A 13,130-nucleotide genomic window follows, 5' to 3' on the forward strand; every position below is an offset into this window, starting at 1 on the left:
GCCCACCCTCTGGGGGGGGGGGCTCGGCCCCATTTGGGGGGCACCCGGACCCCTCCTCGTCCCCGGGGGGGTCCCCCTGGGTTTCCCCGAGCTGCTGGGGGCACCTGGAGCAGGGGGGGGGTCCCCAGGACTCGGCCCTCCACCCACCCTGAACAAAACCCCCCCCGCAGGCAGCGAGCGGTTGGGAATTATTTATTAAAAATGGTCTTATTTTGGGAGCCTGGGGCCCGGCTGGCTGCGGCGCTGCCTTTCCAGGTCACGGCGCGCTCTCTGCTCGTGAAATATTGATGGCCCCGGCACCGCCGCCGGCCCGCAGGGCGCCACGGCGCACGCACGGCTCGCTGCGGCACGGCACGGACGGACAGACGGACGGGGTCGGGACTGGCCGCCCCTCTTCTGGGGTCTCTCAGGGCCAGGGTTCTTCTCCGGGGGTTTTCTCTCCCGGTTTCTTGTCCCAGTTTCCCCGTGTAGGTGTCTGGTCAGGTATCTCCCCCCCCAAAACGTCCCTGTTGGTGTTTTGGGGTCGTCCCTGTCCCTGTGTGGGTGTATTAGGGTTTTCCCTGCCCAGGTGTGGTGTATTGGGGTTATTCCCCTGCAGGTGTCCCCGTGTAGGTGTTTTGGGGTCGTCCCTGTGCAGGTGTCCCTCTCTGCCTGCCCTATTTCCCTGTGTGTCCCTGTAGGGTCTTTCCTAGCCATCCCCTAGCGTTTCCCTCCCCCAGAAGCTCCCGGGGGCCGGCAGCGCCCCGTCCCCACCCCACAGGGGATTAGGAGGGGCTCAGCCTGGCTCTGCCTAATCCCAGATTACATGGGTGGGGCTGGGGGCACGGCGGGTGCCCCCCTCAAGGACATGGCTCTGGGGGGACACCAGGGGGGGCCACCCCCCATCCCACAGCCAGATTTGGGGCACGAACCCTTGACAAAACAGCGCAGGGTGGGTTTGGGGGGCGAGGCGAGCAGCCAGCTGGCCCCAAAGCCTCCAGTTTATTAATGGGGGAAGAGGAGGAGGGGGACACGCACACAAAGGGGGGGTCAGGCAGTGCCCGTGCCCTGCTGCATGCGCTTGAGGAGCTCCTCGTCCTGCAGCGACAGCTCCGTCAGCTTCTTGCCCATCCTCTCGTGGACGTCCAGGTACTTGGCCACGCAGCGGTCCAGGCACACGCTCTCGCCCTTGGACAGCTCGGGCTCCTTGTAGTGGGGGGGGACGCACTTGCGGTGGCACGCCTGCGTCATCCTGCGCGGCACCGCGCTGTCACAGCCCCGCCACGTGCCCCAGTGCCCCCTGTGCCCCCCAGCACCCCCTGTGCCCCCCCAGGTACAGGCAGTTCCCCAGCAGCCCCCCCCCAATCCCTCAGGCACTTCCAGTGTTCACAGCCCCCCCTATTTCCCAGCACCCCCAAACCCCCTCAGGACCCCCCCATCCTCCAGAACCCCGCAGTTCCTCCAGCCCCTCCAGGACCCCCAGATTCTTCCCCAGGCACCCCCAGTGTCCCCTAAATGAGGTCTCCCTAAAGACCCCCAAGACCCTTAGAGCCTCCCAGGGCCCCCAGCTCCCCCAGTTCCCTCCCAGCCCCCCCAGTGTCCCCTGACTCGGGCCTCTCAGACCCCCCCCCATTCCCTAGCCCCCCCCAAGACCCCCTAACTCCCTGCAGCCCCCCAGCTCCCCCAGCCCCCCTCAGTCCCCCCCAGGACCCCCAGCTCCCTAATCCCTGACCCTATCAGGACCCCCAGCCCCTCCCCAATCCCCATGCACCCTCAGGACCCCCAAGCTCCCCCCGGACCCTCAGGACCCCCTCAGCCCCCCCCAGGACCCCCCAGCCCCCCCCCATTCCCAGGCTCCCCAATCCCCAGCCCCCCCAAGACCCCCTAAAACCTCCAACTCCCCCCTCAATCCCTAGCCCCCCAGCCCCCTCCCCAGCTCCCCCGAGCCCCCCCAGGCCCCCCAAGAGCCCCCAGGACCCCCCAGCCCCCCCCAACCCCAGCCCCCCCCCCCCAAAACCCCCTCCCCAACCCCCCCAGGACCCCCCAGAACCCCTCAACCCCCCCCAATCCCTAACCCCCCAGGACCCCTCAGCCCCCCCCAGGACCCCTCAGCCCTCCCAAGCCCCCCCAGCCCCCCCAGCCCCCCCAGCCCCCTCACCGGCTGTACATGTCTGCCATCATGTCCACCTCCAGCTCCGCCGCCAGCTGCTGGGCCCGCAGCGGGTCCATGGCGGCCCCCGGCGGGAAGCGGCCGCCCCACGCGCTTCCGCCCGCACGCCGCCCCGCCCCGCCCCGCCGCCGCCCCGTCGGCCAATCGGAGCCGGGAGGGGAGGGACTGGCGCGCCGCCCAGCCAATGAGAGGGCGGGGATCGAGGGGCGGGGCGCGGGGAGGTGAAGCGGGAGGGGAGGCGCGCTGCCCGCCCTCAGCCCCACGGGGACGGGGTCGGCGCTCGGCCCCCGCGTGTGGGGCTGGGCCCCAGTGTCCCAAATGTCACCAGTGTGCCCCCAATGGCCCAAATGTCCCCCCAGTGTCTCCCCAATGTCCCCTCGTGTCCCCCCAATGCCTCCACATGTCCCCAGTGTCCCCCCAAGTTCCTAAAGTCCCACATGTCCCATCATGTCCCCCTCATGTCCCCCCAATGTTCCCCATGTTCCCCATGTCCTCCAACGTGCCCCCGATGTCCCCCCATGTCCCAAATGTCTCCCCTATGTCCCCTCATGTCCCCTATGTCCCCTCATGTCCCCCCTGTCCCCCCAATGTCCCCCATGTTCCCCATGTCCCTCAATGTCCCCCCATGCATCTGTGTCCCCAATGTCCAACCACATTCCCCTGTGTCCCCCCTGTCTCCCATCTCCCTCCATGTCCCCCCACATGCCCCATATCCCCCATGTCCCCCCCAATGTCCCCACTGCCCCCCGTGCGTCCCCCATGTCCCCCATGTGCCTGTGCACTCCATGTCCCCCGTGTCCCCTCATGTGTCCCCATGTCCCCCCAATGTCCCCATGTCCCCATGTCCCACACCTGTGACCCCCCCATGTGCCCCATATCCCCCCTGTACCCATTCTCCTTGTGTCCCCCCGTGCCCCCCACATCCCTGTGTTCCCCCCATGTCCCCCCCAGACCATTTCCCCCCGACCTTCCCAAACCCCATGGGGGTACCGCTGTCCCCTTGTGTCCCCATTGTCCCCCCCGTCTGGCCATCCTGCTGCCACCCACGCGGCCGTGTCCCCTCCTCGCCCGTCCCACAGTGTGTCCCCCGCTCCCCCCGGCCCCGCTGACTGAAGGCGGCACCTGCGGTGCTCAAATAGCACCGGGGGCCGGGACGGGGCCACTGAGGCTGGGACGGGGCTGGGGAGGCCGGGACGGAGTCCGGAGGACGGTGAGGGTGGCTGGGGGGGGATATGGGGCAGGGGGCTGGGGGCCGGGGGAGCTGAGGGGGTGACGGGGGTGTCGGGGAGCGGGGAAGGGGATGGGGAGAGGAATTGGGATGGGGTGGGGTGGGGGACGCCAGGGGGAGGCTGGGAGGGGGAATGGGGAGAGGATTTGGGGGAGACGGGAGGGGGACGGGGCAGGGTTTGGGATGGGGGGGGTTGGGAGGAGAGGGGGCAATGGGGTGGGGGAGAGCTCGGGGTGGGGGGAGGCAGGGGGGGAGGCTGGGGGGGGGCACAGCGAGCCCCCCGCTGACAGCCCTGCGGCCCCGCAGCAGCAGCATGGAGCCCCATGGAGACCCTGCCCCCGGAGACCCCAAATCCACTGCCCCCAACATGGGGGACCCCACGCAGCCTCCCGGGGGGGCGGCGGAGGCTGGGGGGGAGGCCAAGGAGGAGGCAGCGAAGGATAACGGGGGGGAGGCCAAAGGAGAAGAGGGTGGGGGGGGGGAGGCCACGGTGGAGGCAGCAAGGGATAACGGGGTAGAGGCCAAGGTGGAGGCTGCAAAGGATAACGGGGGGGAGGCCAAGGGAGAAGAAGATGGGGGTGAGGCCAAGGCGGAGGCAGTGAAGGGCACCGGGAGTGAGGCTGGAAAGGGCGCTGGGGACGAGGCCAAGGCAACGGAGGAGGCCGCTAGGGATGGGGGCGAGGGGGAGGCTGCGAAAGGAGCCGGGAGCGAGGCCGGGGGAGCGGAGGCTGCCGGGGGCGAGGCTGATGGGGAGGCAGCGGTGAAGGAGCCCCCAGTAGCACCAGCTGCTGGGGGAGAGGCCGAGGCGGAGGAGAAGGCTGAGCCGGCGGCTACAGGCGGCCCCCGGGGCCGGCAGGTGAGAGGGGACACGAGCAGGGTGGCACAGCTGGGGACAGGGGACAGAGGGCCAGGACGCGGTGCCACGTCCCGCTGCCACCCCGCCTGTGCCCGGCAGGAGCCCACCTGGCTGCAGGACGAGGAGGACGAGCTGTGGCCCGAGTTCCCCCCCTGCTCACCCAGCACCGAGGGGGCCGCCAGCCCCACGTCCCCCCTCTCTCCCACATCCCCCATGTCCCCTACGTCTCCCCTGTCCCCTGTGTCCCCCACATCCCCCACAGGTAAGGGCCGTACTGGGCAGGGACACTGGAGCCCCCTATAGATCCCCTACAGATCCCCTACAGATCCCCACATCCCCTCCCTATAGGCTCTGTCCCCAGCCCAGGGATGCCCCTCAACCTGGGACCCTGCACCCAAGGGTGCCCCCAGGGGGTGTCCCCATGCGGGGTGCCCCCTCCCACCCCACTGACCCCTCTGATTTCCCCCACAGCTGGTGCTGAGGGCTCGGGAGGCAGCGAGAGGTGAGAGCCGGGGGGTGGGACCCCAAAACCCGGCTGTCCCCATCGGTGGCACCCCCAGCGGTGCCCCCGTCCCCACGCACGGTGGCCACACCTGTGTCCCCAGGGCTGCGTCCCCAGGGGGGCCACGGGACCGGGCGCCCCCCAGGGTGGTGGCCGTGGGACGGCCACGGGCGAGTGCCAAGGCACAGGGGCGCAGCGCCATCCTGGAGAAGTTTGGAGGGTGAGTGGGGCCTGGGGGGGGGACAGGGGGCAGTGGGGGCTCAATGGGGTGGCTGGGGGGGAATGGGGTGCGTGAAGTAGTTGGGGAGGGAACGGTGTTATGGGGCATGTGGCAGAGGGGGATACAGGGGACGTGGGGCACGGGGCTGCTGGGGAAGGGCCCCATGAGGGAAACGAACCCACGGGGGACACCGTGCACTACCCCACGGAGCGGGTCGGCCATAGGGCAGCCAAGGGCCCGGCCCCACACCTGAAGCGCCCGGGGGGCGCCGGCTCGGTGAAGGCCATGCTGCTGGAGTGGTGCCGCGCCAGGACCCGCGGCTACCAGGTGAGGGGCGGCGGGGCGGGGGGCCGGGGGGGCTGCCGGCACCCTGACCCCCCCCTGCCCGCCCAGCACGTGGACATCCAGAACTTCACGGGGAGCTGGGGCAGCGGCCTGGCCTTCTGCGCCCTCATCCACAGCTTCTTCCCCGACGCCTTCGACTACGGCAGCCTCCAGCCCCAGGACCGCCGGCACAACTTCACCCTGGCCTTTGCCACCGCAGAGTGAGCGCGTCCCCGTCCCCGTCCCCTCCGGATGGTGGCACTTGGCCCCACGGGGAGGGTCAGGGTGGGAATCGGGACATTTCTGCTCAGAAACAGCAGTGAGGCGTTGGGACGGGTTGCCCAGGGAGGTGGTGGGGTCACCGTCCCTGGGGGTGTTCAAGGAGAGGCTGGACGTGGTGCTTGGGGACGGGGTTTGGTGGGGAAATCGGAGGTAGGGGACGGTTGGGCCAGGTGATTTTGGGGTCTTCCCAACCCTCATGACTCCGATGCTGTGATTTTAGGGCGCGGGCCGACTGCGCCCCGCTGCTGGACGTGGAGGACATGCTGCGGCTGGCGGTGCCCGACGCCAAGTGCGTCTACACCTACGTGCAGGAGCTGTACCGCAGCCTGGTGGCCAAGGGGCTGGTGAAGACCAAGAAGCGCTGAGCCCCCTCCCCGGCCCCCAGCGCCCACCCCGCTCCCCGCCCCAGCGTTTCGTCCCCCCGGCAGTAAAGGTTTGCAGTGCCCGGCCTCGTCTCTATTTTTCGGGGACCCCACGGTGTTGAAGGCTCACGGAGATGAACCAGCAGGGGGAATAAATTAATTACTTTATGGATGGAGTGGGGGCGATGCCCAGGCCCCGTGGGGGCTCAGGAGGGGGCCGGGGTGCTGAGCTGAGCTCAGGACCCGGGAGGCTCTGGCCGCGGCTCGGCGTGGCTGCGGGTGTGCTCCTCTGCACGCCGCCAGAAGGTTTCGGGCTGCTCGCCCAGCTCGCGGGCCAGCTCCAGCCGCATCACCCGCTCCCTGTCGGGGTGGTCCAGCAGCAGCAGCAGGTCCTGCAGCACTGCGGGGGGTACACGGGGGGTTGGGGGGGGTCAGCGCCCGGATCCTCCGCACCCCGGCACCCCCCGGCCCCCAGCACCCACCGTGGACGGCGCAGGTGGTGTGCTGCCAGCAGTGAAGGGAGGTGAGGGGCTGGCAGACGCTGCCATCCTCGCCCACGCCGGGGTGGTAGATGCTGGTCAGGAGCCTGGCGCGGGGGGGGGCCAGCGGGTGGTGCGGGGAGAAGACCAGCTCGAAGCGGAAGGCGCCCATGTTATAGGGGGGGTTGTTCTGAGGCACAAAGCGGGGCGTCTCAGCCCCCCAGTGCCGCCCGGGCACGGAGGGGATCCCCCCGGGATAGCCCCCACGGAGCACCCGCAGCCCCGTGTGCCCCATGGGGGGGTGGGAACCCCACCCACAGCCCCCTGGCTGCCCCCACATCCCCCCCAGTCTGCACGGTGTCCCCAGGGGAAGCCCCCCCATAGTGCTTCCCACAATAAGGACACCCCCCCCGTGTCCCCAAGGACCCCTGTGCACCCCAAAAACCCCTGGGACCCCCCACGCACCCATGGCACCCCTGTGCACCCCTCACGCCCCTGAGCCCCCCCTCCCCAGGACCTCCCCTGTATCCCCCCACACCCCCAGAACCCCCTTCCCCCAGGACCCCCCCGTGACCTCCCCACCCCCAGGCCCTCCCCAGGCCCCCCACTCACGGGCAGCAGCAGCCCCCCCCAGCGCAGCACGTCGCCCCCCAGCAGCTGCAGATCGCAGACCCCCTTCCACTGCCGCGCCTCCTCCAGGTCCTGCGGGGGGGGGGGAACGAGATTAGGGGTGGGGCCACCCCAGTACACGCCCCGACGGGGAAACGAAACTGGAAGTCGGCACCCACCGGCACCCCACGGCACCCCACGGCACCCACCGACACCCCATGGCACCCGCTGCCACCCCACAGCACTGGGACCCACTGGGACCCCCCGGCATTGGGACCCTCCTGGCACCGCACCCCCTGACACCCCCTGGCACCCACCGACACCCCCTGACACCCCCTGACACCCACTGGCACCCACCAGCACCAGGATCCCCCCCGCACCCTCACCTCGGGGCCAGCACCCCCCAAATGCCACCAGCACCCCCCACAACCCCCTGCCCCAAATACCGCCCCGCTGCACCCCAGTACCGGGACCCCCACCCCATTGGGGTGGGCACCCAGCGTGCCGCCCCCGGTGCCCCCACCCACCCGTGCCAGCCTCCTGCTCATGGCCATCGGTGCCAGGTGCCGGGTGCCGGGTGCTGGGTGTCCCGTTGGGCACCTCGGGGTGGGACCCACCCGAGGCCACCCCTTTGGGGGTGGGGTAAGAGGCTGTGGCCCCTCCCTGAACATGGGGGCCAGGGGGGGCAGATGGGGCAATTGGTGGCTGGGCACCTCGGGGGGCATAAAGATGGGGACGCTGGGTGGCTGGGCCGTCCCTTGTCACCTTGGGGGTCACGGAAAAGGGGTCGTTGGGTGGGTAGGCTGCCCTACCCCAGCTCCCAGTGGGTGCCCCATAAGGGGGGCAGGTCCTCCAGCCGCTGTGGGGTGGGCCGGGCGATGTGGGGTCAGCACCTCTGACCGCGGGTGCCCCCGCCAAGCCCGGCCCTCAGCCCCCCCTGCACCCTCCCTCCGCCGGGGCTGATTTACGGGAAGCCTCCCCGGCCTCCCGCCCTCCTTAATCTTTAACCACGCGGGGCTGCGGCCGGCCAGTTCCCCCCAGCGCCCGGCCGGACACTCGGGGAGCACCCCACTGGCACCCAGGTGGGACGGGGGCGGCCCCCTCCGTCGCCCAGGGCTGCTGGGGGATGTTGGGCAGGGGGCTCGGGGGGCTGGGGTGCACGGTTTGTGGGTACGGGGGCTGGAGTGGGGGCGTCGGGTGCCCTTCGGAGCCGTGACCAGTGCTTGCCCACCAGGATGGCCACCGCGAGGTTCTGCCTGCCCCTGCTGTGGGTGGTGGCCGCAGCCTCTGCCGCTGTCACCCCGGTAAGTGTGGCCCAGGGACGTGGGCTCCCCACCCCCGGGTGCCCCCCTGCCCGCCCTCACCGGGGTCCCCGTGCCCAGGTCCCCACGCCGGAGGCTTCTCCCAGCACACTGAGCCTGGGCACCCTGCAGCCGGCACAGACGGTGTCCCCACGTCCCACCCCAGCCCCTCTGGGGGACGTGGGGACACCGTCCCCGCCTGCGCCCAGCCCCGAGGAGGAGCCCACCCTGGACGTCACCCTCGAGAGCAAGGAGCCCCTGGACACCCAGGAGCCAGGGCCAGCACCTGAGGAGCACGGGACCACCACCAGCGGGAGCACAGCAGGAGCTGCCCCCGGGACCACCGAGGATCCCTTCGGCACCCTGAGCACGAGCACCCCGCCGTGCCCCGGCGACGAGGACCCCCCCGAGGCCTGCGGGGCACCCACGGGGGCGCAGAGGGCGGCGGTGGCCGAGGCCCTGGGCACCTTCGCCGTGCGTTTCTACCGGCACATGGCGGAGGCGGCCGAGCCCGGCGCCAACCTGCTCTTCTCCCCCCTCAACGTGGCCCTGGGGCTGTCGCACCTCCTGCTGGGTGAGGGGCTCCGTGGGCACCGCCACCCAGCCTGGCACCCGTGGGTGCCGCTGTGGGTGCCCGCTGAGCCTCAGTGTCGCCTGCAGGTGCTCGGGGTGAGACCCAGGAGCGCTTGGCCGCCGTCCTGGGCTACCCACCGGGGTCGGAGTGCGTGCACGGAGCCCTGCAGCAGCTGGCCGCCGTGCCCGGGCTGCTGGCCGCCTCGCAGATCTTCCACCACCCAGGTGAGCCGGGTGCCAGCGGGGAGGCGGCAAGGATGGGGGCAAACGCAGAGCCTCCTGACGTGCCCCTCCGCTGCGCAGCCCTGTCCCTGCGGCCCCGCTTCCTGAACGAGTCGCTGCGCTTCTACGAGGCCCTGCCGCGGGAGCTGAGCGGCAACGAGAGCCTGGACCTGCAGCGCATCAACGCCTGGGTGCGCCAGGCCACCCGCGGCCGCCTGCCCCAGCTGCTGGCACAGCTGCCCCCCGAGCCGCGCCTGGTGCTGCTCAGCGCCGTGCACTTCCAGGGTATGCTGCTGCCACCCGGGAGCCACCCGGGATCTGCTCTTTGGGTTCTGAGGGTGCTCGCGTGGTCGTTGCCCTGCTGGGACCCCCCGTCCCCACGACGCCCTGTCCCCACGGTCCCGTGTCCCCGCAGCCCGCTGGCAGACGCCGTTCAAGGCCAAGCAGACGATGCCGCTGCCCTTCCTGCGCCACGGCCTCCCGCCTGTGTCCGTGCCCACCATGACCAGCAAGAAGTACCCCGTGGCCTCCTTCACCGACTCCCGCCTGCAGGTCCAGGTACCCACCCCCTCCCAGACATCAATCCCACGGGATTTGGGGTGGGATGTCCCCAACATCCCCGCGGTGACCCGAGGCTCCGTCCCCCAGGTGGGGCGGCTGGAGCTGAGCGAGGGGCTGAGCCTGGTGGTGCTGGTGCCGCGGGGAGCCCCGGAGGCGCTGGGGGCCGTGGAGCGGGCGCTGGACCCCCCGACCTTCCTGGCGCTGCTGCGGAGGGCAGCCGGCACCCCGACACGTGCCACCGCCATCGCCCTGCCCCGCGTGCACCTCGACCTCGCCCTGGACGTGGTGGCCCTGGTCCACGACATGGGTAAGGCACCCCCCGTCGCCCGGCCCTATAACACCCGGGAGGGGTCCCCGATGTCCCCCATGCCCCCAAATGTCCCCCTCCCCGTGTCCCCGTGTCCGTGCTGAGGCCGGGTGCCGCAGACTACGGGCTGTTCCTGGACGCGGAGCTGTGCGGGCTGGCACGGGGCCCGGCGGTGGCGGTGGACGCGGCGCAGCACCGGGCCGTGCTGGCGCTGGACGAGGCCGGCGTGGAGGCGGCGGGGGCCATGGCCACCTCGGTGGCCCGCACGGCCCTGCTGCTGGAGGCGCTGCAGCCCTTCCTCTTCGTCATCTGGGACCACGCCGGCGAAGTCCCCCTCTTCATGGGGCGCCTCAGCGACCCCCAGCCCTGACGCCTGCCCCACAGGGGGCATGGTCCCCTCCTTCCTCCCCTCCTCTCCCTCCCTCTCCCTGCTTCTCTTCTCCCTTCTTCCATCCCTCTCCCCCCCTTCCCATCCCATCCGTCCCTTTTTCTTCCCTCCTTCCCCCTTTCCTCCTCTCCTCCCTCCTTTTCTCTCCTCCCCTTCCCTCCCTCCTTCCCTTGTCCCTCCCTCTCTCCCTGCTTTCACCTCCCCTCCTCCCATCCCATCCCATCCCATCCCATCCCATCCCATCCCATCCCATCCCATCCCATCCCATCCCATCCCATCCCATCCCATCCCATCCCATCCCATCCCACCCCACCTCACCCCACCCATCCCACCCCACCCCACCCCTCCCATTTTCCCCCTTCCCATCCCTCCCTCTCCTCCTCCCCCCCAAACCCCCAGCCCCCTGGGGTGCCGCAGAGCCCCCAGCCCCCAGTCACCCCATCAGCTCCGGGCCTGGGGCCCCAATAAATGCTCTGCCCCCCTGCACGGCTCCTGTTGGAGGGCGGAAGGCAACGAGGGGGGGGTCTATTAGGCTATTTGGGGTAGCAATTTGGGGGCTATCACCACCAGCACGCCCTGGGGGAGCGCTGGGCACGTGCCAGGTGTCCCCCAGGAGGGCCGGGGCTAAGCGAGGGGGGAGCAGCAGTGTCGGGGGGTGACACCTGGCACCTTCCTATAAAAAAAAAAGCTTTTATTCCCCTAAAAAAGCTGCCCGCAGCCTCCCCCCGTGCTGGTGATGGGCCCTGTGATGCCCCGGCAGGGTGCCCCCACCACAGGGCACCGGGAAGGTGCGGAGTTGTGGGGTGGGGGGGACACCGCGCTGCCACCCCGACAGCGGGGTGCCGCGGGGTGCCCCCGGCGTGCCGTCAGTCCCAGCCGTTCTCCTTCACCATGTGCGACGTCTCGATGATGAACTTCCCCTCCTTGTACTTCTGGCTGCTCTCGAAGGCCTGCTCCTGGGGGGAGGGCAGCCTGAGACACCACCCCCCACCCCCATATAGCCCAGGATTTGGGATTTAGGGGTGCCGGGGGCGCGGGCCAACTCACATATTTCCAGCCCAGGGTGGTTTTGCAGCTCTCGCAGAAGATGTCGGCCACCGAGTGCAGCCCGGTGAGCAGCAGGCGCTGCTCGGCTGGCCCGCAGCCCACGTTAACCCTGCGCAAAGCCGGGAGCCGTGGGCATGCCGGGGGTGTCCCCGTCCCCCTCCCCAATGTCCCCTGAGCCCCTCGGGGCAAGTACCCCGGTGCCCGCGGTACTCACACGGAGTTGAAGAGGTAGGCACGGCCATGGCTGCCCTGGAAGGACTGCAGGGACACCAGTCACCAGCGGGGACACCCCCGACCCCACTGCGTCCCCTGGGGGCACCGCCACGGGGGGGAGGTACGGCGACCCCCCTGCCACCCCCGGGACCCCACGCAGGGGATGCTCACCGCCCCGGGGACCCCACAAAATGGATGCCCAGCACCACAGGGACCAGTGCACCCTCCCCCCCAGGGGAGGATGCTCGGCACCCCAGGACCCCATGGGGACACTCGGGGGTACGGGACAGGGACGCAGCGCGGGGGGGGCACCTTGGAGATGAGCTCCTCGTGGCGGGCCAGGTGTGCCCGGCAGTGGACGCAGCTGTAGGTGCGGTGTGAGCGGGGCAGGTAGCTGTGGAAGGTCCTGGGGGGCAGGCAGGCGGCGGGGGGCAGGTGGCGGCGGGCTGGCGGCGGTGGCACCGAGGGTGGCAGGGCCCCGGGGGGCCGGGGGGGCGCGGGGGGCACCGTGCACCCCCCGCACAGCCGCTGGCAGGGGAAGCAGCGCAGCAGGGTGCTGAGAGCCGTCTTTCCTCCCGCGCCGGGGCCCCCCCAAGGGGAGAAGGGGCTGGAAATGGGGGGGGCGACCTGCAAAGGGGGAAAAAAGTGAGGGGGGGCAGCGCTGGGACCCCCCCCACGGGGTGTGCAGGGGGGGACAGTCCCTGGTGTGTCCCCCTTGGGGACATGGGGGGGGGCAGGGGGATAAGGAGGTGTAGGGGGGTTTTGGGGGGGTCTGAGGGGGTCCAAGGGGGTGCAGGGGGGCCGGTGCCGTGCTCACCGCCTGCCGCTGTCCCCGCTGTCCCCGCTGTCCCCGGTGTCGCCGTCCCCGGTGCCGGCACCGGGCGGGAGGAGGGGGGTGGGGATGGAGGGGGGTGGGGGTGGGGGGGGCACCGCACGCCCGGGGACTGCATCACGGCACCGTGACTCATCCCCCCCCCGCGTGACGTCACTGTGACGTCACCGCCGTGCTGGCACTGCTGTGATGTCACCACCATGATGTCACCACCATGACGTCACCCCCGAGGGGTATGCTGCAGAGACAGGGCTGTGCGTGTCACCTCGGGGTCTCCTCCCCCTTCTCGGGGTCCCTCCTCCCCCAGCCTCCACTCCCCGCAGAGGGCCCCCCGGGGAGGGGCATGCAAATGAGATGCAAATTAGTTTGGTGCAGGGAGGGGAGGGCTGTGCGCGAGTGGTGTGCAAACACAGTGTGAATGGAGCCGGGGGGGAGCACACGGTGATAGATAGCCCCAATCAGGGCTACAGACCCCCGGTGGGGGGGCTGTATGCAAATGAGATGCTAATTAACCGTGGGGGCAGCGCCCGGACTACAACACCCAGAATGCCCCGCGCGACTGCCATGGCAACCGCGCCTCCCGGCGGGCTGTAGTGACCTCACTTCCGGCGCGGCGCGCGGCCCTTCAGGGCGCCGGTAGGCGGGAGGGGGGGCGCCATGTTGGGGGGGGCCGGG

The 13,130-nt window shown here is 70.7% G+C and overlaps 5 protein-coding genes across 5 annotated transcripts; 2 read left to right on the top strand and 3 right to left on the bottom strand.

Annotated features, from left to right (window-relative positions):
• Nucleotides 1-919: 919 nt before the first annotated feature.
• Nucleotides 920-2,243, bottom strand: TIMM10 (translocase of inner mitochondrial membrane 10). The gene is made up of 2 exons (XM_032188775.1): nucleotides 2,138-2,243; nucleotides 920-1,231 (listed from the first exon to the last, which is right to left on the bottom strand). The coding sequence occupies exons 1-2, from the start codon at nucleotides 2,206-2,208 to the stop codon at nucleotides 1,030-1,032; spliced, it is 273 nt and encodes a 90-aa protein (XP_032044666.1). The 5' UTR covers nucleotides 2,209-2,243; the 3' UTR covers nucleotides 920-1,029.
• Nucleotides 2,244-3,744: 1,501 nt separating this feature from the next.
• Nucleotides 3,745-5,926, top strand: SMTNL1 (smoothelin like 1). The gene is made up of 8 exons (XM_032188069.1): nucleotides 3,745-3,903; nucleotides 4,060-4,233; nucleotides 4,333-4,489; nucleotides 4,675-4,735; nucleotides 4,839-4,955; nucleotides 5,180-5,282; nucleotides 5,349-5,500; nucleotides 5,782-5,926. The coding sequence occupies exons 1-8, from the start codon at nucleotides 3,745-3,747 to the stop codon at nucleotides 5,924-5,926; spliced, it is 1,068 nt and encodes a 355-aa protein (XP_032043960.1).
• Nucleotides 5,927-6,066: 140 nt separating this feature from the next.
• Nucleotides 6,067-8,320, bottom strand: UBE2L6 (ubiquitin conjugating enzyme E2 L6). The gene is made up of 4 exons (XM_032188842.1): nucleotides 7,539-8,320; nucleotides 7,015-7,104; nucleotides 6,406-6,592; nucleotides 6,067-6,323 (listed from the first exon to the last, which is right to left on the bottom strand). Exons 1-4 carry the CDS (start codon nucleotides 7,734-7,736, stop codon nucleotides 6,160-6,162), a joined length of 639 nt encoding a protein of 212 aa, XP_032044733.1. The 5' UTR covers nucleotides 7,737-8,320; the 3' UTR covers nucleotides 6,067-6,159.
• On the top strand, nucleotides 8,247-10,345 carry SERPING1 (serpin family G member 1). Its single transcript, XM_032188070.1, has 7 exons — nucleotides 8,247-8,315; nucleotides 8,394-8,886; nucleotides 8,973-9,110; nucleotides 9,189-9,392; nucleotides 9,523-9,665; nucleotides 9,756-9,975; nucleotides 10,095-10,345. Exons 1-7 carry the CDS (start codon nucleotides 8,247-8,249, stop codon nucleotides 10,343-10,345), a joined length of 1,518 nt encoding a protein of 505 aa, XP_032043961.1.
• A 692-nt stretch (nucleotides 10,346-11,037) lies between these two features.
• Nucleotides 11,038-13,114, bottom strand: YPEL4 (yippee like 4). The gene is made up of 5 exons (XM_032188550.1): nucleotides 13,059-13,114; nucleotides 11,936-12,230; nucleotides 11,625-11,668; nucleotides 11,411-11,519; nucleotides 11,038-11,319 (listed from the first exon to the last, which is right to left on the bottom strand). Exons 1-5 carry the CDS (start codon nucleotides 13,112-13,114, stop codon nucleotides 11,230-11,232), a joined length of 594 nt encoding a protein of 197 aa, XP_032044441.1. The 3' UTR covers nucleotides 11,038-11,229.
• Between the last annotated feature and the right edge of the window lie 16 nt (nucleotides 13,115-13,130).

This window comes from Aythya fuligula, chromosome 5, assembly GCF_009819795.1.
Source record: "Aythya fuligula isolate bAytFul2 chromosome 5, bAytFul2.pri, whole genome shotgun sequence".
Lineage (NCBI taxonomy): Eukaryota > Metazoa > Chordata > Aves > Anseriformes > Anatidae > Aythya > Aythya fuligula.